This window comes from Strix uralensis, chromosome 1 (assembly GCF_047716275.1).
Source record: "Strix uralensis isolate ZFMK-TIS-50842 chromosome 1, bStrUra1, whole genome shotgun sequence".
NCBI lineage: Eukaryota > Metazoa > Chordata > Aves > Strigiformes > Strigidae > Strix > Strix uralensis.
Genome location: NC_133972.1, coordinates 12925489 through 12948466, shown reverse-complemented (window position 1 = coordinate 12948466; position 22978 = coordinate 12925489). Strand labels below are relative to the sequence as shown.

General features: G+C 44.3%; 1 protein-coding gene across 1 annotated transcript in view; it reads left to right on the top strand.

The window, feature by feature from the left end:
• The window catches only part of GLI3 (GLI family zinc finger 3), a 208713-nt gene extending 190781 nt beyond the window's left edge, over nt 1-17932 (top strand). Inside the window, exons 11-15 of the mRNA XM_074889064.1 lie at nt 6130-6279; nt 6859-7023; nt 9841-10131; nt 13383-13710; nt 14852-17932. Of these exons, the coding sequence (XP_074745165.1) occupies nt 6130-6279; nt 6859-7023; nt 9841-10131; nt 13383-13710; nt 14852-17142 (3225 nt within the window). The 3' untranslated portion in view covers nt 17143-17932. The remainder of the gene's footprint in view (nt 1-6129; nt 6280-6858; nt 7024-9840; nt 10132-13382; nt 13711-14851) is intronic.
• Nucleotides 17933-22978: the final 5046 nt, after the last annotated feature.

The window sequence follows — 22978 nt, the reverse complement described above, 5'->3', positions numbered from 1 at the left end:
ACCTCCTTTATATCCTGACTTCTTTACAAAGCTTTTGTCTGTCCATCTTGTGTGGATCATGGAGTTAATCTTTATCGAGATGTTAATGAGATGGTAGGGAGGCCTGCCTGATGTCATCTTGTAGCTGTCTGACTACCTAAAATGGTAGCAAGGAGCAGTGATGAGCTGTGGATTCCCCGGGGAGCAGGCAAGCATTGGGTACTTGCTTAAGTGCCGCCCCGTCGCTTTTCTGAATGCTGATACTCTTTTTACAATCACTCAGATATCTCAAGAAGCTGTGTGGGTCAAGAACCTCAAAAGTAGTCACACCACTCATGAACAAGTGACTACTTTTAGTGGGAATCAGAGACGTAAATACTTCTATGCATGAGGGCTTTAGCTTTCCTGGGCCTTACATCTCCGCCTCTACTGTGGCCATAGAAGCAGATACTGTTTCCCAGGGTTTGTTGTTAGGAGGGGTACATTCACACACTGTGAGGTGTTCAGATGCTTTGGTAATGGTCTAAAGTCCAATGTGAAGGAGAGATCCGTACCTACACCTAAGCGAGGACAGGGAAGTTTGAATTCTGTCACTCTTAAGTCTGGCGAGCTCTGGTGTACTTCACAATATCCTGGTAGACAAGGTTGAAATCATATTAGAGCAGGTGAAGAGGAGGGGTGGGAGGACCACTGAGGAGGGATGGACTGACACAGTGCTGGAAGTGACAATGGGGAACCTGGGAACAAAATGACAGGCAGTACACAGGGACTTCCACACCTCAAGCCAAAGCAGGGTAAGAGGGGGAATGAGGACTTGGTCATCCTAGGGAAGACCAGAAGGAATCAGCTTCTTTAATCCAGCAAATGAAGGCAGAGAGGAGAGTGCTGTCAGTCAGTTAGTTAGGGTGGGGAAGGGAGAGAAATAAACACCATGTAGGGAAGGAGAGCTGTTTAAGCTAAAGGATAATGTTGGCACAAGAACAAATGGATATAAATTGGCTGTGAATAAATCGAAGCTAGAAATTAGTTGCTAACCAGCAGAGGAGTGAGTTCCTAGAAGAGCCTTCCGATGGGAGCAGAGGGAGCAGATCACCAGCGTACTTAGAAGATGAAGCTTGCTCCGTTCATGACCAGGATTATGTGTAGCAGGGCTTGCCGCAGCGAGGGATGGGTCTGATGACCAGGAACCCTCCTGCTGTTTCTAACCGTACGTGAATTTAAGGACAAATCTACATCCCCTATGCAAAACACATAAATAAGAGCGTTCCCTGCAGGGTGACAGGTCAAGGGCAGCTAATCCCCTTCCAAACCAGCCTCAGAGCTATCCAGTCTGTTCCTGCTGGACACATGTCCTCTCTGCAGACCGTGGGCTCTGCGACTCCCTCGTGTAGCTGCAGGGTGAGCTCTGTTTAGCAGCAGTTCCACTGCGATGCCTCTTCGCCGTTTGCGCTTTGTCTCCTACGCAGCAAATGCAGCAGCTCTGCTGGTGTGAGGGACTTTCTGTGGCAGTACAGTCCAGGGGGAGATTTGTGCTAGGAGATGGCTTAAATGCTGCTTTTGCTCAATGGCAGTAGTGAGATCTAGTAAGAAGTTATTTAGCACCACCTTTTTAAATTTTTGAAATACAGGGAAATAACTGTGAGAAGATAAAAGTCTGAAATTGTCGTTGTATAATTGAAATTAAACCAATTTTTGGCAATGGTGATATGCCTTCCACTGTGCCACTAACTTCCCACATTATATCAATACAGCATAGTCTCTTCCCAGTTTTCTCCTAGCATACTCTAGGGTAGTGTGTCTAGGTTAGAAAGCAGAACCTATATTTTCTCAATGTTTTTTTCTCAGATTTTCTCAATGTTTTCTGCTTTATCCGCCAAATAACACTTTGCTTTCAGATGCAATCTCAGTTGCAGGTGACAATCATTCTTTTTCTGTTGTTCCTAACTCATTCCACTGGTATGAAGAGGCTTTCCTCCTGCTGTTTGACTACTGTGAGAGCACATTTGTCCTTTGTTTATGTATTGAATAGCTAATGGGTACCAAGCAGTCAGCTAGGATATGCTTAGATACTCCTTTCTTCTAAAAAACACGTGGAGGAAGGAAATGGAACACTAAGATTATTGCAGATCCTTCCTCCAAGTCTCACTTCACATCATCTGCTACAATATGGGGTAGCATGTACGGTGTGCATTGATTATATGAGAACATGTATGATTTAAGGTGTTGCTTTTTAAATAGTATTTCTTGCCGTGTAAGCATTTGTGCTTCCAGGACACTGCAGGTTGTGCTCCCTGTTACCTCTGGCTTTTGAGCCTCCCCAATAGAGATGACAGGCCAACTTCAGCCTTGATTTCAATGAATTTGGGGGCTTTTTTTTTTGTCTCTAGAATTGAAAACCATCTCAGAGCTTCCTCCTTCAAAGCCAGGGAATTTTGAGACCAAAATCAGTATTTAGGTCAGCTTCCTCTGTTCATTTTCAGGTATTTTGGAGTCGAATGATAATAGCAACATTTTTTAGAGAAAATGAGGCAGGACAGACTGAGGTTTGGTAATGAGCATTGAAGTGGCATGAAAGTGACTGGTATTCTGCAAATGACCCCTGTTTAGCAGCTTTTTGGATCTGTGTGCAGTGGGAGATAGCTAGTAGAATTCCAGCTTTTAATGGGGGCTTTTTTTCAGGTCAGAAATTCTTAATAATACAGAGCTGGTGCTTCAGAGCCTTATGTTAGCAAACCTGACACTAGGGAGTAATATCATTGGCTTTCATGCGCCTATTTACGGTAATAAGGATTACCAACGTAAGTAAAACTTGCAGGTTCGGGCCTACAAAATTAAAAGAAAAGCCTTTTCACACCCTGAAACTGCATCAAAATTCAATTTCACCAGGAAAAAAAAAATCCTTCTGATCTAGTCCCTGGAATGTGACATTTCATGAGTGTAATAAGGTTACAAACAGATTATAAATTGAAACCCTATAAATCCTTATTGTACTGTACCAAAGCTTCTACTTTGCATAATACTCTTATTCCTGACTGTTCTTTGTTTTACAAGCTCAAAACTATTCATTCCCTCTCATAATAGAGACCAGGGAGCCAAAAACACCGTGCAAAATCCAAAGGTAATTATCTGAGTCAAAGAACCTGAATGCCAGAGTTCACAAACTTCTGAACTTTCCTAATTGCCGTTGTTTGTGCAGTGAGACCTCCTTCTTCCTTTAAACATGTTGTAAATATTAATATTGCACATTGTTTCTGCCAAATGATAAAAAATCCCAGTGTAGTTTTAGTTCCTGTTTTGAATTTGTCTAGTTCTGCCTACATGTCCATAGCAGATGACTGATGAGTTTTCACATCATGACTTGGGTGAGTGGGGGCATTTGAATCTGGCCCTACATGGTCAGGGTTACAAATGCTGTGAATCTCCTTACCTGAGAGCACCGCTGGTTTCTGCTGTTGGCCTCCTACTTGTACTGACTTAATGTCTAACAAGTGTCTTCTTCCCAACAAGCCTGCCAGTATTTGGGCACATTTATAGGTCTTCTAAAATATTCCCCCTCTGCAAAACGCAATTGAGCATCTCACTTGAGAGCTAAAGAAATTACCCAGATTAGCAGACAATGTCATGGGCTCGTTTCTTCTAGGCTTTACCTGAAGGTGAGGATCCTCAGAGAGATTGAATGAGAACAAGATGGCTTTGGAGGTGAGCTCTCAGAGGCCACTTGGAGCATCAGAGCGATGAGAGAAAACAGCGCAAATAGGGGTTTGAGTGTAGGAAGAGCAGAGGGAGTAGGAAAGGAGTGGCAGGGTAAGAGAGCAGGGCAGACGAGTATGGAGGGACACAGTTGTGCAGGGACCTGAGGGTGATCACAATTACTTGACAGGTGAGCCAGTGGAGTGGCAGAGAGAGGTGAGTGATCAATCCTGGGCAAGCTTTCACAGAATCCCAGAATCATTCAGGTTGGAAAAGACCCTTGGGATCATCGAGTCCAGCCATCAGCCCAAAGTTCTCCCGTACACCATATCCCCCAGCATCTCATCTAAACGACCCTTAAACACATCCAGGGATGGTGACTCCACCCCCTCCCTGGGCAGCCTATTGCACTGCCTGACCTTTGTCAGCTGCTGCAGTGAGCCTGGCCTGGGGAGGGAGTGAGGAAGGGAGGTTCTGTGCCCATGAGGAAGGCCAGTTTTAGAGGATGCTCGTGCTGATAAAGGCTAAAGGTCTAAAGGAGCAGAAGGCAAGGAGCAAGCTCATTTGCAGGGACAAATAGAAAAAGTGTCCTATGGAGTATTTCTCTGAGAGAGCATGCATGGTGCCTTGAGTGTCCACACAGCAGGAGGTAAAGGGAGGTGCTGTTGTGAACTGATTGAACCAGCCTTGAAGTTTTTGTATCGAATGGAAAGCTTGTGTCACACACTTAATTTTCATTTCCCTCGTGGCTGTGTAGGTTTAATGAAATAACTCATAGTCTGTAACATCTACAGTAAGATTTGGCTAAGAATTACTTGAATGCATTGAGTTTTGTCCTGTTACTTCTTTCTTTTTCAGGAAAGAAGAGTGCACATTAACCTCATTGTACTCTTCCGATGCCATTTCACAGCGCAGGGCATTTGCTCACTTTTGGCACAGGCGTGTGTAGTACGAATGAACTGGAGATCTGCACTTAAAACATAAACTCCTGCAGATTTCATGTTGTCCATTGTCCAGCACATCTGCTCTGTTCATGTGCTCTGTGCCCCATCACAACCTTTAAAAAATGGCAATAAAGTTTCCGAAAGAGAAAAAGAGCGGTCATCTTTTATAGGCAGCGTACATCTGTTTGCCATGGTGATGCCGCGTAATTGTGAACATAAGTGATTTTATTTGGTTTTCTGATTGATTTCAGGACTTTAGAAAGGATCGGGATTATCTTCTTTGTGTTCCAGTATGAACTACTGAGTTTCTGTACAGCTGGCTTTTTCTGTGAGCTACTTAATGGAGTAGGTACAGATTTCATCCCTGTGCTGTGATCAAATATAAACTCTGGAAGGTTTTTGTCTAGTACCTTAATGGAAATCATCGCATTCGCTGAGAAATGCGGCCATCTAGTGGCACAGCTAGCAAGCTGTGGTAGAAAGTACAGCCAGGGGGAATCAAGTCTCTGAGACAGGGTTTCTCCAACAGAGTCCAGGAGGATGAGTCAGGTAGCTCCTGCTGAAATTCCAGCTTTCATAAACCTTCGAAAGCCCAGGTGTAGGGTGCTTTTGTTGTTTTCTGAAGCTGTGCAAAAAATTCAAACAGTTGAACCTTAAAAAAACCACAAACCAGTCTTGAGGCTGGCCCTGATTCATCTGCCCATTTCTTCTCCGAAAGAATTAAATCCGTATTTAAATGCTCTGCTGAACTGGATCTTAGTAAAGGGAACAGAGCAAGCTACCTTTCTGGAAGAGTAAAAGGTACACAGCCCCAGCCTGTCTCTGGATGCACTCACGCAGATGACGCTGACCACAGCAAGGCACGTGCGTGCGTCTCAGCAGGCCTGGGGCAGGTGTTGCTCCCAGAGACGTGCAGGCAGAGCCATACTTGGCAATGGCAAAAGCTGGTTTGATGACTGCTTCAGTGCTCAGAGTTTTTCCTTACTGCAGTGTGCAGGGTTTTGTTTCCCCCGCCACAGCGTGTACACTAACCTAATACATTTACTGGAAGAAAATATGGGTAGCGGGGAGTTAAAAGTCTTGGTGGAAACTTGGTTTAGCAGTTCTGTTGATTTTTCAGGTTGGAGGATGTGTTTTTAAAGGCCTCATTTTGTAAACCTTGTTTGTGTTGAGTGGCACTTAAATAAGGCTTTCCTGGTCCGAGAAAGCATTACTCAGTGTGAATCACGCAAGTGGTGCTGTGCATGAGATTATCCAGGATCCATTTAACAGCCTGTATCCCCAAGGCCTGATCCAAAGCCTGTTGACGTCAGTAGAAACAAATTCATGGGCGTTAGTGGACTTCCAGTGAGATCTATAATTTGAACCCCGTGATCGCTTTGAAGCTCAGACAATCTTCTTACTCTTTTAGTACTGCAGCATCCTGGTTCACACCTGAGCCTCTGGTGCTGTTGCAGTAAGGCTGATGACGATGTTGCAGTTCTGTTAAACTGTAATCTCTCTTCTACCTGAACAGCATATAAACAATGACCATATACACGGTGAGAAGAAAGAGTTTGTGTGCCGATGGCTGGACTGTTCCCGGGAGCAGAAACCATTCAAAGCCCAGTATATGCTGGTGGTCCACATGAGGAGACATACAGGGGAAAAGCCACACAAATGCACTGTGAGTAAAGCGGGCTGAGCTCCAGGCTCCAACGGGGGAGCTGGGGATGTGCAGGGAACAGAGCGGCACAGATGCTGCATTCCCTGAACTCTTGTCCGTCGGACATTTGCTGGAGAAGAGGCTACCATGTCTGCTTTGTGATCCAGCTCGCCCAGATGAGAAGAGCTTTAGGAGAGGGGATTCACTGGATAACTTGGCCCACTTCCTCAAGTTTAAAGTGCAAAGAAACCCCAAAAGGCATTATTAAACAGGGCTCAGTTTGCTTAATTATTTAAAAGCACTTTCTCTTACAGAGCTGGGTATTATTGCTGGCCACCAGCCTCCTAACGGCTTTGCAATGAATTTCTGTCTTAGACAAATACTGCGCTCTCCTGTAAGACAAGATTTACATAATGCTGGAAGCATTTTAACTTGAGCTGTGATGGAGTTTACCTGGGTGAAATTAAAATCTAAAAAACAAAATTACATTGGGCAAGGTTATGAAGGCTTGGAAAGTTTCTAAACTTTTATAGGTCAGCTTTTACTGTTTCCTGCAAGTCCAAAGATTAAAATTAATCCAGACTTACTTCTTGTCTGCAGTTTGAAGGTTGTACAAAGGCCTACTCCAGACTAGAAAACTTGAAAACGCACTTGAGATCTCACACTGGAGAGAAACCATATGTGTGTGAACATGAAGGCTGCAACAAAGCTTTCTCCAACGCGTCCGACAGGGCCAAGCACCAAAACAGGACTCATTCCAATGAGGTAAGTAAGCACAGCTTCAAAAAAAATAATGAAATTCGGCATCGAACAGACTTACAATGCAGTCATAATGATTCATTACAGAGGACAGACACAGAAACCCTCAGCAACCTGAAAGGAATAGAATTTCTAGGTGTCTCTTAGCAGCACAATCATTCCTGTGTTGTACACTAGAGAGGCTGCTGGTCTTTTTATTAAGCATAAGAAAGGTTTGAAGGAGGGGTGTAATGGAAACAGGTGTTAACGAGGGAGAGATCCTGGTTTCCCTGGAAGGCTGGGGTCATTCTTCCCTCTGGAGCTGGAGGGGCTTGCCCAGTGCCCGGAGCACATCCCCTCGCCTGGGGCAGTGGTGGCACACGGGGCTGCCAGCCCACAGCTCCCACGGCGCCTTGCATCATCCCTTTGGGCTCTTGCGGGTAGCTACGGAGAATTCTCCAGGGTTTAGAAAATTTGGGTTGCCCCGTAAGTTCTGAATTATGCCTTTTCCTCCTTCTCTGGGCTGTTTTGATCTTTCTCAAGCAAACCAGCTGTGGCAGCCACAGCTGTCTCCCAGACTCTGAGCGTAACACCTCTTTATTACTGTGTGTTTCCCGTTACTGCTGCCCCCTCTTTCAGGAATCACACCATCTTCATACCTTGTCCCTGTTTTATTGCCCCATTTCAGGTTACACAGGGAGTCGCATCATCTCAGTCGTACGTCTTGGAGCCCGGTCTCTTCTCCTTGATCTCTCCCTATACTGTAGTCTACACCTGGAAGTACTGGAAGGGCAGGGCGTACCAGCATGCTGACTGTGTGGTGTGGAAACCATAGCAGCTATATCCCTTTCCACAAGGCTTGTGTCTTTTCTAGCTGTCTGTCAGGTCTGTCGCAGGCATTCACTAGAGCTGGCAGAATCTGCTGGTAGCATTCATCTTCTTCCAGTCCCTGCAGCATCTCTTGAGTCCCAAGGGGAGGAGAGACCATTGCACAAGTCTTGAGTTTGCCCCATCCCTACAGTGTGTGCTCTCAGCAGCCCAATTAACAACTGCACTGAAGCCCAGCAGCAATTTTGTGAATTGTCACCAAGGTAGAAGAAAGTTCACCGAGTCTCACTAATAGTTGACTGAACATTTTTTTTTTATTCACTGTCTGAACCAATCTGATGCCTAGTTGATGAGTAAGATCCTCTCAAAGTTAAAGACATGACCTGTACTGCATGTGTTTTAAGATCACGATTTCATGTCTAACAGTAAGTCACCAAGAAAAATCTTCTCCTGCGCATCATTTCTGGTAGGTGCAGCAGCAAGGGCAAATGAAAAATTCCCTCCTCCATTATTTCACAATGAAACAGGTGAATATTCTTAGGCAATGTATACTAATGGAGTGCCATGAATTCTGTGGAAAGCACAGACCCAATTCAGCACTTCCTCACAGTGCCATTTTGATTGTAAGGAGGTAACCTGGAGACAGATTTAAAAGCAGCTGACATATCTTGATGCAGATATGCCTTACACATGTAGAAGAGAGCTGACTCGTACTTCCATAGCAATTTGAGAAAACCTGCCTCAGTAGCTCAGCATCAACTTTAAATTGCTCACAATCAACATTCTTGCTCCTATTAAAGTCGATGGGATTTTTTTCCCACTGACGTCAGTGGAATCAGGCTCAGGCCTTAGATAGCCATGAAGAAGCTGCATTTGTCAGAGGCTTCACAGTGCCATGTGTAAGCAGACAGAACCCCTTTGAGGAACTCTGCATGAAGGTCTCTTTTTTTTTTCTTGAGAGCTAGTATAAATAAGACTTTAAAATAGTAGTTTTTTGGAAACAATTCAGTCATAAAAGTGAGTGAATGATACTTTGTTTCCTGAGGCAATTAAAGTGTTTAGGGAGGGCTCAACTCTTCGTTTTAATCCTCTCATAATACAAGAACAAAGTCTTTGTTATACTATAAGACAGTAAATTTACTTTATTCTACATTGCTTAGTGAACTAGAGAAATTCACAGACAAAGGAAGCAGGTTTTACAAAAATGAGTGATTGGTTATGCTAGTAGCACTAATAGCACTAGTGCATATATTGCTGCAGCATGAAAATGTTTATGGTGCTGCATCCTGTGCTTTGACATTATACTGGTAATCTGAAGGAGCCAGGGAAAAAATGCTTCCTCAGATAATCCTGCCTGAACAAATGTCCCAACCTGTTTTGAAGGGGGTTGTTTGCCTCTGAATGTCAAGGAGTAGGTACTGGGCACACTAGAAACAGGGTATCAGGCTGCTGAGGGCAATTGACAGGGTAGAAAATTAGGCCAGTCTTCATAAATTGCCATAGCTCTGTTGACTTTTCTGCTATAAGTCAAAGCTGTGCCAGTTCGTATCATGAGAGCCTCTGCCCTCTGTAAACTCTGCAGCGTTAGTGGGTCCCTTCAAACCCAAGGGCAGTTAATAGGCTTGGCTGAGTGCTTGATGGGACATGGGGTAACAGTTTTAAACTGAAAGAGAGTAGATTTAGATTAGATCTAAGGAAGAAATTCTTCACTGTGGTGGTGGTGGTGAGGCCCTGGCACAGGTTGCCCAGAGAAGCTGTGGCTGCCCCCTTCCTGGCAGTGTTCAAGGCCAGGTTGAACGGGGCTTTGAGCAACCTGGGCTAGTGGAAGGTGTCCCTGCCCGTGGCAGGGGGTTGGGACTGGATGGTCTTTAAGGTCCCTTTCAACCCAAACCATTCTATGATTCACTGTAGAGACCATAAAAGTATATAACTGTAACACCAGCTGTGCTCCAAAGAGCTCTTCAAGAGTCCCACATGAAATGAAATCTAATTTAAGTGTTTTTCCTCTCTTGGCAGAAACCGTATGTTTGCAAGATACCGGGCTGCACAAAGCGCTACACAGACCCCAGTTCTCTCCGGAAACATGTGAAGACCGTGCACGGCCCAGAGGCACACGTCACCAAGAAGCAGCGGGGAGATATCCACCCAAGGCCTCCGCCACCGAGAGACCCAGGCAGCCACTCTCAGACCCGGTCACCAGGCCATCAGACTCAGGGTGCAATTGGTGAGCAGAAGGACCTCAGCAACACTACCTCAAAGCGTGAAGAATGCCTCCAAGTGAAAGCGGTCAAGTCAGAAAAACCAATGGTATGCAATACACCGTGCCACTCCCTTTGTCCTTTTTCTTCTTGCAACCAATTAATAATCCCTTTATGAAACGCTCAAGCACGTAAACTCTAGCTCACAAGGTTAGGTTTTCTGAGGTTTCCTTTTTTAGTTTACATTGTAAAACGTTTTTAAAGGCTAAGAAATAGCAAATAAAAAGTTTACATCTAGTCTGTGCAATATGCAGTAAGTGCAGTGTTGGCAACTTTCACAGTAGTTGTTTCTCTTAAAGTTCCATCTTTTGGAATCAGCATATTATGAGAAAATCATAGTTTTCATTTTTAAAAAGGCATTTTTTTCCACTCTCCTGTTTACAGAAGAAAGTTAGCGAATGTGAATCCTGCAGGCTCAAAACCAGAACGTGAAAAAGAAAAGTCCAAAAGACTAAAATGACAATATTGAAGATGATAATTTTTGGACAACCTGGGGAAACAGTCAGATTTTAGGGGCTTGAGGTTGTTGGGTCATGGATCAAACTGAAGCAGGATAAATTGACTTGCTTAAACAGCAGGAGGAGATCTTCCGATTACATTTGATCTCTATTGTGATGTGACCTCTTATGTTAGTCTGGTACTTAATTTAACTTGACCAAGTTAGCCTAATTCCAATTTAACTAAATCGAGCTGAATTAAGAGTCTCTGAAGGTCTTTTCAGTGGTTTACTTTAATGTCTTTCATTAAACCAGTATAGCCTTGAACGTTGAAGGGACCTTATTCCATTTTTTGACATGCTATATTAAATAAAGAAGTTTTTTTGGTCATTTGCCTGCGTTTCATGTGCCATCCATCCTCTTCACAAGGGTTAAAACTAGCAAAGGCAGTCACTCCATCCTGTTCCACATCTGGGTCTACGATTCATCTGGACCAGACCCTTGGGGACTACAAATATGAGCCCTCCAAATTCTGCTCATATTGTTAATCACGCTGCAATTCAAAGTGATTACTCATTGAAATACGAGTTACTGCTATATTGTGCCTAAGGCTTGTGCCCAAACTGTGGAGTATTAATCCTGAATTCAGAAACTTCCGAGGGCCCATTTAACTCCTGCTGAAGTCGAAAGGAGATCCTCTGCTGTCTTTGGTGATAACTGCCTTAGATTACAAAGGAACAAAACCCATTCCCCTCTTGCTTAGCTAAGTAAATCTGTAGCATTACTGAGGCATGTTGGGTGTAGATGGTTTTAACATTAAAATTTGCAGGAGAGGGGCGTTAATGCTGATTGCTTACGTAGTATTAAATATTTCTCACTGAAAAATACCTTCTAAAAATAATTCTGTATTTCCTGCTTTTTATTGCTTGTATGAATTAAGATTTCTTGTTTTTCAACTAATCCAATGTCTTTTCTGTCTAATGCTCTTAAATGTCTTGTTCTAACTTCCTAAGGACAGTGGGTAATAAGGTGAGGGCATTTTAACTTTTTCTGCTGTTTTTCTTATTGCCACATTATTTATGTCTTTATTTTAGCCTTCTGCCTGTTGTCCAATCATCCCTTTATTTAGTAATGTGCAATCCATCAAACTCATTCCCAAATGAATGTGCTGTGAGCATTTTGCAACACTTGACATGTGAAAAATCTGGCTTATATTGGTGAAATGTCTTCAGAAATGTGTTTGTACCTTCCCCTCTAGATGATACATCCATTTTTTTCTGTACTGCACATCTAGAAATGTATGTACTCCATAATACAGTTCTTATTTCTGTAACATACCTCACTGTGATCTTGACACGTGGCTACAAGAATGGGCTTCTGACCATTATTCATCTTCTTCCATATAGCATGGGGCTATTGTCCAGAAGCACAAACTCTCTTTTGTATAATAACTGTTATTTCTATTCTTGTCACCAAATCTGCCATGGCCAGGATTTGGAAATGAACTTGCTCAGTGTGGCCTCATAAAATTCTAAGTATCATTGTTCAAGTTAGAAATAATAAAATAGTTATTGTATCTTAATGGACTCCTCAGGGGCATATGAAGCTACAGTACTGCCATGAATCTGTGTCTTCATTTGCTGATGTTAAAAGTGAGAGCCGTCGCTGCTACCTCAGAAATTCTAGCTAGCATCTGTCAGTAAAATGTGCGTAAAAATCCCAGGCTGGCAGAAAAAAATCAACACAGCAGAAACCCCAGAAGTGAAATACTTACATGAAACTGTTCTTGGGAGCAAAATGATACTGCATGCCCCACTGATTTGTGATCACACTGATACAACCTACAGTGAGATACCATGTCAAGAGACTTCTGTCTGTCTTGCTGTCTGTTTTGTCTGTCAGTCTGTCTGAGTGTTTAAGTTTGCCAGAGATATTTTCCCATTCTTTTATGAGAACTCTATGAGTATGAAAAATAAATCAAGCCCGTGTTTCCCCACAGCAAGAATTCTGCTAGAGCAGCAGGGAACACTGTCTGTTAAGAAAGAAGAAGCTATTGCAGTGGTTTTATATCCCCATAGATTAGCAGCCTGTACTGTGTACTTAAATTCTTAAATTTAAAATCTTAAATTCTAATAAAACGAAGGATTTGTTTCAGTAGATCATAGCCTTCTTGATTCAGGGCAGAGGTGGTATAAGTTAGGTTTAAGAGGAAGTATAAGTTATACCCTAGTGCTGCTAGAGTCACAGGACACTGATAATACGATACAGTATTTTTTGCACTGATGCTTTGTCCCTGTTTTATTACGCGCCAACATTTCGGGCCAACCGCTGCTCGTAACAATGAGCCTTAAGCTTGGAAAATACTTATATCCTTTAGCCACAAGTCTAATTAAAAAAACCCAAATTCCATTGTTGGAGTCTTGTTTGTTTGTTTGCTTGCTGCAAGCCTAGCAGTGTAAATTAGACCTTGTAACATGGCTGAATTCTGATTTGGTTTATTGAGCTGCAACTTCAGTTGGGAACAGCGCATTACCCAGAGTATCCATACATACATGCTCACAAATGACATGAAGTGATAGAAGCAATTATGGGACTAAAAGAAATAAATGTCTCATGTAGATATAATGTATATTATCAGCAAGATATTAAAGTGGATTTTAATCTCGAGTTTTGCAATGCCATTTACTGCAGTTAATATCTAGAAAGCCTCATAATGAATGATCACTGTCATCCTTTAATGCTAAACTTTTCTTTACGTTTGGTTTCCTTTGGCTCCATTTAGAGTTGCATTTGCTGCAAGTGCTCTTGCTAACGTTGTTTGCTTAATCCTCATGTTCTTTTGTTTCTTACTTCACTCCAGCAGACATCTCAGCCAAGCCCTGGTGGTCAGTCTACATGCAGCAGCGAACAGTCCCCCATCAGCAACTATTCCAACAATGGGATCGAGCTTACTCTGACTGGTGGTGGTAGTGTAGGAGACCTCAGTGTCATCGATGAAACCCCAATCATGGACTCTACCATTTCCACAGCCACCACAGCACTTGGCTTACAGGCCAGGAGGAATATGACAGGGACCAAATGGATGGAGCAAGTGAAATTAGAAAGGTTGAAACAAGTTAATGGAATGCTTCCAAGACTGAACCCCGTTCCACCTTCCAAAGCCCCGACCTTGCCGCCTCTCATAGGAAATGGTGAGATACACATGAAAGGAGTGGTAACACTTTTTGTTCTTAAATTTGTTGCTTATGAAACTCAGCAGCTGTGAGAATGGTTCGTAAATTGATCACTTTCTGTTTAGCCCTTCATTACAAGTCCTACTACGCACCCTGAGAGCAGTCTGATAGTCCCATGTTTCACAGAACAGGGGCCAGCAAGGGAGCCATGCATCACATTTTAAATATTGCTTACAGTTAAAGGTTTGGAGCCAAGATCATCATAATCCTATCTTGTTCTGAGGCAAGGCAGATGAAATAAATACCTGCCAGTTTATTGTATGCAAGTCTTTCAGATGAGGCCTTAGCAAGACACCCTTTGCATAGATGTGTCGGGCTGCCCTTTAAATAAACTGTTTCCACACATATAAGTAATCACACATACAGATACTACTGCTACAAAGGGCAGATATGCCTGAACGGGAGCAAGGCAAGATTGAAATGAAGTTCCATAGTTGTTTTTGTACAAGGAGCGGCTCAGTGCAAAACATATGTCCCTGCTGCCTCCACATTGCCTACAACATGCCCGTAGGTTTCTGCACTCCACCCAGCAGTGACAGCCCAGGTTTTCTGAAACCCGTTCAGTTGAAGGAAACTATGTAAAATTAAGAAATGTGTTCTGTTTACTTAAAAACAAAACAAAACAAGGAAACCAGCAAAGATGTTTTGCAGTTGTTAGGAGTTATTTCAAGAATATTTCAAGAAGTCTTAGAAATGACCTTGAATAGCCTCCAATTTGTATATTTTGCCATTCCATGCAAATGCCTGTTCAATTATATTTTGCCTATAAAAAGCTCCCTTACGAATGTGTCCTTCTGGCACATCAGTCAGCATAGCTGCACTGCAGGCTGGAGCACTACACCAGCTGATGACAGTTTGTGGCTATGGCCTATAAATTTTGTGCTGGGATTCACACTGAAATGTTACCCTTGAGTCTCTGAATTAGCTTTTAACCTAAGGACACAGTTTTTATCCCTACTTCTTTCAAGAAAGAGCACTGCTATGAATTGCTGTGATGGTGCAGGCTCTTCCTCTGTATGCCCCTTACTTCTTTACCGGGTGTTTTCTGTACCAGTTTCTGGGTGATGCCCCTTTGTTTAACTGTGAATTTTACCTCCAGGTACCCAGTCGAACAGCAGCTGCAGTGTAGGAGGATCCATGACTATTCTGCCAAACAGGAACGAACTTTCAAGTACGGACATCACTGTGTTGAACATGCTGAACAGGAGAGACAGCAATACTAGCACAATCAGTTCAGCCTACTTGAGCAGCCGCAGGTCCTCTGGAATCTCACCTTGCTTCTCCAGCCGGAGGTCCAGCGACGCCTCCCAGGCGGAGGGAAGGCCGCAGAACATGAGTGTTGCAGACTCCTATGACCCCATCTCGACAGATGCCTCCCGGCGCTCCAGTGAAGCGAGCCAATGTGATGACCTGCCAAGTCTTCTCAGCCTCACCCCGGCCCAGCAATACAGGCTGAAAGCTAAATACGCAGCAGCTACTGGTGGACCCCCACCAACTCCACTGCCTAACATGGAGAGGATGAGCCTCAAAACAAGGATGGCACTCTTGGGTGACTGCAGGGACTCCGGAGTATCTCCACTGCCTCCAGTGAATGCCCCTCGAAGATGTAGTGACGGTGGGGCAAATGGTTACAGCAGGAGGCATTTTCTGTCTCACGATGCTCTAGGAAACGGGACGAGGAGAGCCAGTGATCCAGTAAGAATGGCCTCCGACAACCTCTCTGTCCCTAGAGTCCAGCGTTTCAACAGTCTTAATAGCTTTAACCCTCCTGCTTTGCCTCCGTCCATGGAAAAGCGCAACCTTGTTCTTCAGAACTATACCCGTTCTGAGGGTGGCGTCTTCCGCGGCTTCAGCTCCCCCTGTCCTCCGAGCATCAGTGAGAACGTTGCCCTGGAGGCTGCTACGATGGAAGCGGGTGGCAGCCTGAATGATGAGGATCTCCTGCCAGATGACGTCGTTCAGTATCTGAATTCCCAGAACCAGGGCATGTACGACCACTTGTTGAACAATGTCCTAGACAGCAACAAAATGCATCACAGCTCAGTGTTAGGAAACAACAACCCCAGCAACTTTGACCAAGCCCCTCCGCCAAGCAGTCAGCAGGCAGGTTCTGAGGCAAACAAGAGCGACTTGCCCATTCAGTGGAATGAAGTAAGCTCAGGAAGTTCTGACTTATCTCCTTCAAAACTGAAATGTGGTCAGCGCTCAACGGTGCAGCAGGCTCGGGCCTTCGGACTGTATAACAACATGATGATTCAGCAGCAGAACCTGGAGAGAAGCAACGTGGCCCAGCAGAACGGCTATCGGAACCTCATGGAGAACAACGGTTCCTACAGTTTACAGCAGAACACAGTTCTTGGCAGCGGAGCCGGTAATTCTTTCAGCATGCAGCCCAATAAGCCTTACAGCGAAAGCATCGTCAGGCAAGCAATGATGTCTGGGGCAATGGACAATTCCTGTGGCATGGCAGTTCAAGGGCAGAAGCTGAGAAGCAGCAACGTGCCAGTGAGTGGGAACCAGCAAAATTTTGGCCATCCCATGGCACCCAGCGATCAAGCCACCAGTATGGCAAATGGGATGCAGAACAGGAATATGATGGAACAGGAATATTTGCAAAACCAACCAGTCGGAGACGGCGTTCATTACCAGGGAGTCAATCAATCCGGTCAAATGATGCTAGGGCAGGTTAGTCCTACCTCACAAAGCAGCCTGTATCAAGGACCGCAGAGTTGTCCACCGGTATCTCACACCATTGGTAGCCAGCCTTCAGGTTTGTTGGCAGCCAAAAGTTACCAGCCGTGCTCTAATTACAGTGGCAACAGACGGCAAAACGTGTTGAGAAACAACCTGGCACAACAGCAAGGACACATAAGTGATGGCAACCAGATGTACAGGGTAAACACCGTTAAGATGGAGATGCAAGGTCAATCACAGCAGTTCTGCTCTAACGTGCAGAATTACTCTGGTCAGTTATATGACCAAACCACGGGCTTTAGCCACCAAGCTATGAAAACAGGTTCTTTCTTTGGTTCGGAAGCTAACTGCCTGCTGCAGGGGACTGCGAATGCAAATTCATCCGAGCTTCTTTCCCCGGGGGCTAACCAAGTGTCGAGCACAGTTGACAGCATTGACAGCAACAGCTTAGAGGGTGTGCAGATTGATTTCGATGCTATCATAGATGATGGGGACCATGTCAGCTTAATTTCGGGAGCCCTGAGCCCGAGTATCATTCAGAACCTCTCCCGCAACTCCTCACGCCTCACCACTCCCCGAGCGTCTCTTACATTCCCAGCTATGCCCGTAAGCACAACCAACATGGCTATTGGGGACATGAGCTCTTTGTTGACCTCACTTGCAGAAGAAAGCAAGTTTCTTGCTGTTATGCAATAGACATAAAAACAAAAAAACAAAAAACCCTTAGGAGATAACAGATAAAAAAAGAAAGACTCATATTTTTTAGTTGTGTATGTATTTTAGCAATCTCATCTCACCTAAATGGGATGTGTTTCAAGTATATTCCTTTTATGGAATAAGGACTCTGAAAACCCTAAAGTGTTCTAGGGAGAAACTGTCTTCCATTTCAGTTTTGAATCAGTATTGCTACACCCATTTGCCCCCTCCCCTTCTCTCTCTCTCTCCCCTTTTTTGAATGTCTGTATGCTTCCCTTCCTTTTTCTTTTTTTTTTTTTTTTTAAATTGTAAACCAATGTAAACGTGTGAAGTGCATGTTTTTGTTTTGTTTTGTTTTTTTAAAGAAAGGTCTGATGAAATGACTTCGCAATTTTCTGTTACTCAAAAGAAACTAGACCTTGTAAAACTGTTGGAACTTTTCCCCCTAAATATATAGGCACAAAATAACCAGGCACAATGTGAAGTGAGCATACAGTGATGAAATTCTCTCTGGATGCATTGGATACATCGCACTGAGGTGGACAACCAGTTTAGAAATGCACTGCCATGGTACCCCTAGGCTGTCGTGTCAGAGTCATGGAGCACGAGAAATTAGGAGGTTCAAGCAAATAAGAAATGTAAAACCATCGGCCCTTTGATCCCTAGTGAATGTTTAAGGTTTTTGTAAACACACACACAGAAAACTGTCACTGCCTTGCATAATGATAGTGAGATTGTTTCATGTTTAATCCATTTCAGAGGAAGGAGAGGACCAGAAAGCTATTCTTAGTCCAGCTCTAATCTCTTGTGGGGTTTGGTATTCTGTTTTTCAGCCTTCTTTTTTTAAAAGACTGGATAGTAAAATTATGGGCATGTTTGGTGATTTGAGTAGTCTATAATTCCTTCATTGCATGCCACAGTTGTGGAGAGACGATTGGGGTCTTACAGAGTATTTCATACAACAAAATAACAAAATTGCAGTATTCCATACTGGGGACTGTTTTTTAAAAAATGCAAATTGTTGAGATGTGGTTTGCTGAGCCACTGGTTCTTATTCGCGGTAACAATTCCTTTGCCGGGAGAACTGTCCTGTACATCCCTTTTAGCACATACAGCTTTGTGGATTGATGGTATGTTTTAAAATAAGTAAATGCCCACTGACAGAACACACAATTACGGCTTCAGAAGCATGCTGGTCATGGCATGTAAAACAAGTAGAAAACAAATGGCCCAGTTCTCAGACTCGCCAAATAAATCAAAGTGATTGCAAGCAGTCTGATAATCTTAAATGCTTTTCCACTGTATCCAGGCTTTACAAAATTAAGAAATTTAAATTGCCATTAGAAATAGCAAAGAAATGAGCAGAACGGCGAGTATGTCTGGTAACTAACTAATCAAAACTCAGAAAGACCAACCCAACATCTCTCTTGGTGACACCAACATGCATTTCATTCCAAAGCAAACCAGTGGGTCAGTGCCCAAGCTCAGTTACACCAGCAAAAATGGGACCTAACACGCTGTTCTTGTGAAGCTACTCACTGGTAGAGGTGAATGGCATTTGCTCCATAAGTACTAGCTCTTCTAGCATGTTTTTTTGCTGTGCTGGGCTCCATGTCAGCACCCCTGAACACACAGTGCTCCTGGGTAACCAGGTTGGGATGGACAGCAGTTACAAGACCAAGGTTTAAGTTCACCCACTCCTAGAAACTGCATACAAGCCCAGTCCTTGCAGACTTCTCAGTTAAATCCCGATAGTAAAATGCTGCTATGGGATGTAAGTGTTGCAGGCACTTACAGCCGTGGATTTGATGCCTGTAAGGAGCTGCTGTTAGAGTAGACACACAGTGAGAAGGAGAAGTGTGGTCACTTTTGAAATACAGATAAACTTTAGCCCAGTCAAAATTAGGAGTAGCACCAGAAGGTGATTTCTATAGGCTAGAAGGCCATAGCACTCATTTGTTTTTACTGTTAAAAAAGGTGAAATACCAACTGATTCAGGACATGGTATTTGAGGAATATGTAGGAATGCAACCTCAGTGAAGCTGTCGGATTACATTGATCTATTAACAGCTGTTAGAATCAGAGGAAGAAGCTGTAAATCAGTAGGAAAACGTCATAGGACTCTGGTGCTGGGGCCGTATTTGGGTTTACCGCAGCACGTACCCAGTGATTTGCACTGTGAGCTGGAATGTCAGAAATGAAGACAAATGTAAATATCCTACAGTTTTTACCATCATCCAGCTCTTGTCTTTCTTCATATCTTTACCAAGCATTTCTTCCTTCCTCTGCCTCATGCAGAGATATTCCCCCATCCTGCTCTTTGCCCTTTGCTGGTTCCCCTCCCAACCTCCCTGCCCATGACCAACTATCGCAGCCCTGCTGCCATGGTCCCTGGGCTGCACGGGGCATTGGGCACAGCTCACCGTGGCAAATAGTTGCTTTGCTGTTGCAACGTGGCAAAGCTTCTCCCTTCTGTGCTCTCATCATCCAGCGGCAGCCCCGTAGAGACCCGCTGCCTGTCCGCAGGCCTTGCCCCTCCCCTGCTGCCAGGGCGAGGAGGGATGCTTCGGTGGCCGCACTGTTGCAGTGTTAGGGTACAGCTCACACCCCTGCGGAAAAACAGCAGCGTATGCATGAGGAAAGGCTGTGCTGGACGTGTTTCAGATGGTTCTCGGTAACCAATCGCTGGCTGTTTATTAAGCCATCAATTACATGTTTATAAACAATTTCAACAGGGAGACTTATGACCAGCTTGGGAGTAGGTGGCTTGGGAGAGAAGCCTTTTATTGTTATAGAGCCAATACATTAAAAAAAACCCAACTGTTTTTTTAAACTCAATTTTCCAGTTCATAATTGTATTTGCTGGTCCAATTGAAGCTGGGAAGCCATTAGCAGATGTGATCCATCAGAGCTTAGAAGGAGCCATTCATACTGCTCAAGGCTAAAAGGGACTTGTTTGAGTAGCTAATTTGCCTTCCTGGATTCGACAAACCTTCGTCACTCACTTACCCCTGTCTTGGGCCAGCAATGTGTCTTGGCTGAAACCCCATGCTCCAGAAAGGCATCCCATTTTGATTTGGCAAAGTTGAAGAACCAGAGACTCCACCATGTCCCCAGGGAGTTTGTGCAAAGTGTTTATCCTTTTCACCATTAAGCATATGTGCCACTTGCGTTCATGTGTCATTTTTCAGCTTTTAGTATTTTTTCTGGTTTATGCTAAAGAGCCTGATTTGGTACCTGTGAGGGTAGCAATATGTCGTAGCCCGGCTGTCTTGGGGTTTGGTTTTGTTTTGATAAGGTAAACTGGGCTCTCTGAGCATGGCACTGTTAGGCTGGACATCAGCTTTCACTTGCCAACCTCCTTCTCAACGTGTGGCAGTCTGGAGAAGGCCCCACCAACGTTGCTGCATGTTTCCCAGCACCCCTCTACGCCTGCTCTTCCAGTTACAGCTTGCTTTTGTCTATCTGGCATGTCAGTTGGTATTGCCATAGCAGTTGGAAACCCACTGCTCACCCGAGAGTACTAGAAAATGCAGAAAATATTGTGAATTTCCTATTTTTAAAGGTTGCAGCCTGAGTCTAAATCACCTTTTCTTCTAATGGTTCTGTGGCGGGGGGGGGGGGTCTTCCAGATTCGTCACTGTTGGCCTTGGGCACATCCGCCTCGCTCAGCCAGGCAGTTTTAATTCCCACAGAGTGGGAGTCGCCAGTGAGAGCTCATCTGCCAGGAACACCCAGGTGGAGGAAAAGTGTTTTTGCAAAGAAGTCAGTGAGCTTCCAGGGGGGCTTTGCTGGTGAGTACGATGGCCCCGTACATCCACACGGCAGATGATGTTATTCTCTCCTTGGAGAATGGCCCCAAATGGTACGTGCATTAAGGTGCTGGCTGGCTCGCTCGCTTCCAATCATTGCTTCCCCCCCACCCCTCAATGAAATGGCCGGTCAGCTCACCCACGCCTGTTGCGCAATGGCTCGCCCTTCTGGACAGCAGTGTTTCTATTCTCACAATGTACGTGCCTTATTTTGTGTTGATCCTGTAAAAGAGAGGGACCAAGATGTGTTGCCAAATTTTCCTGATGAGGCTGTATTCGCCGTTCATCTAATAGCACATACCACTGTTAATAGTGTCCAAAACGTCTTGTAAACCTCTGGTATTCATGTGTTATTGTCCTTGGATTGGTGGAATGTCTCCTATGGAACAATTACTGTTGTCAGTCCTGCAGATGTGTAAGATAAAAATGTGTTCATTTTTGTTTTCAATTTTTTTTTTAGTTTTTTTTATAAAGCTTGTAATCCTTTTTTTAAAAAACAAAAAAAAGAAAATGTGTAAATACATTTATGTACGGTAGGAATAGTGTTCGACTGTAACAGGCCTTAGTGGTCTTCATTTGATAAACCTGCAGTTATGATCTGATGTTTCTCGAGCCTTAGGTTGATCTGAAGGGTCTGTAGCACTGTGTACATATAAACTGTACTTCTGCTTTCAGAACCACTTAGCTCTTTTGTAACAAAGAAAAAAAATGTTTCTTACAATGTCAATAAAAACACAAAAGCCTTTGTACTTAAGTCTTAGCTTTCAGCTTTTAAAATATCTCCTTGGGGGAGGGAGTTATTTTTTCATTCAGCTGGAGAGCCTGGTTGCAATCAGCGCCTGTATCGCTTCTACTCCTGGCTGCTCCTTTGCTGTTTCTACTTCCCAGCCTGTTGCTTCACTTCATTCACATTTCACAAAACAGGGAAGCAAAACAGCATTTACCTTCTCTCTAAAGAAAAATGGCTTGAGAGGTGCCAGGTGGAGAAATAAATAAAAATGCAGTGTCACACAGATAAAATGTTTGAAAGGAGGAGAGAGCTGGTTAGCTCTGCTGCAAGAGCAGTCATTTCAGAGGTCAAAGCCAAGCTGCTCTGGGCTGTTATCTCTTGCAAAGGCTTGGCCACCCATGAAGAAACACGGGGAGGAAGAAGAGCAGCTCCTCTGGCTGGGTTAGTCTGTAGGTGTCTGCTCTGGTGGGTTATTGCATGATCTGCAGAAGAACTAGATGCAGACTTCTTCAAAGCTGGACATAGCGAGTGTTCCTGTGGAGTATGGCTGTCGTGGGCGCTGTCAGGTTAGTTGGGGCAAAAAGTATAGAAGGAGTTGTAGTGTTGCTTAGTGTTAAGGCGACTGATTTGTTCTCATTTCAAGACCTCTTGTTTTCATTCCTCGTACCTCAGCAAGACCCAGATCACTCTGTTGAGCTGTCAGTGGCTCAGATTCTGTTGTAGGCCTTCCTTGGCCAAGGGGAGGTAACCTTGCATTTTTATTTGCTCATCTTAACTTCTTTGTTTTGGTTTGGGGTTTTTTGTTCACTTTTCAGCCATTATTAAGCTTTTGTCATTTAGCACAGACAGAAGGTTTGTGAGGGACAAAGGGTGGAAGGGAGAGGTGTAGCAAGCCCAGCTGAGAAGCCAGTGAGACAGGAGGAGAGGCCTGGGGGTGGTCTGATAGGGGTGAAGGAGACCCTGCAGCGGGACAGGGAACTTGATGGTGGCCATGGTGCCTTATCTCATGTGCTGAAAAATCCAGAGTCTGGCAGTGCTCCAGCACCAGCTCACTCTGAGGGGGGAGTGGGGATGTGTGTGACAGTGGCTCCCCCCAGCTTCCTCCACCAACAGGAGATCAGCAGCAGGGATGGGACAAGCCTTGGGCAAAGACACGACAGAGCAGAGGGAAAACGCACAGGCCTACCTTTAACCATCCCCGTGCATGCTCGTTTTTTCGTTGATCTCCACCAGCCGGATATACCTGAGGATGAACGTCAAGAGGGCAGGAGACGCCCATGGTTGGTTGCTGTCT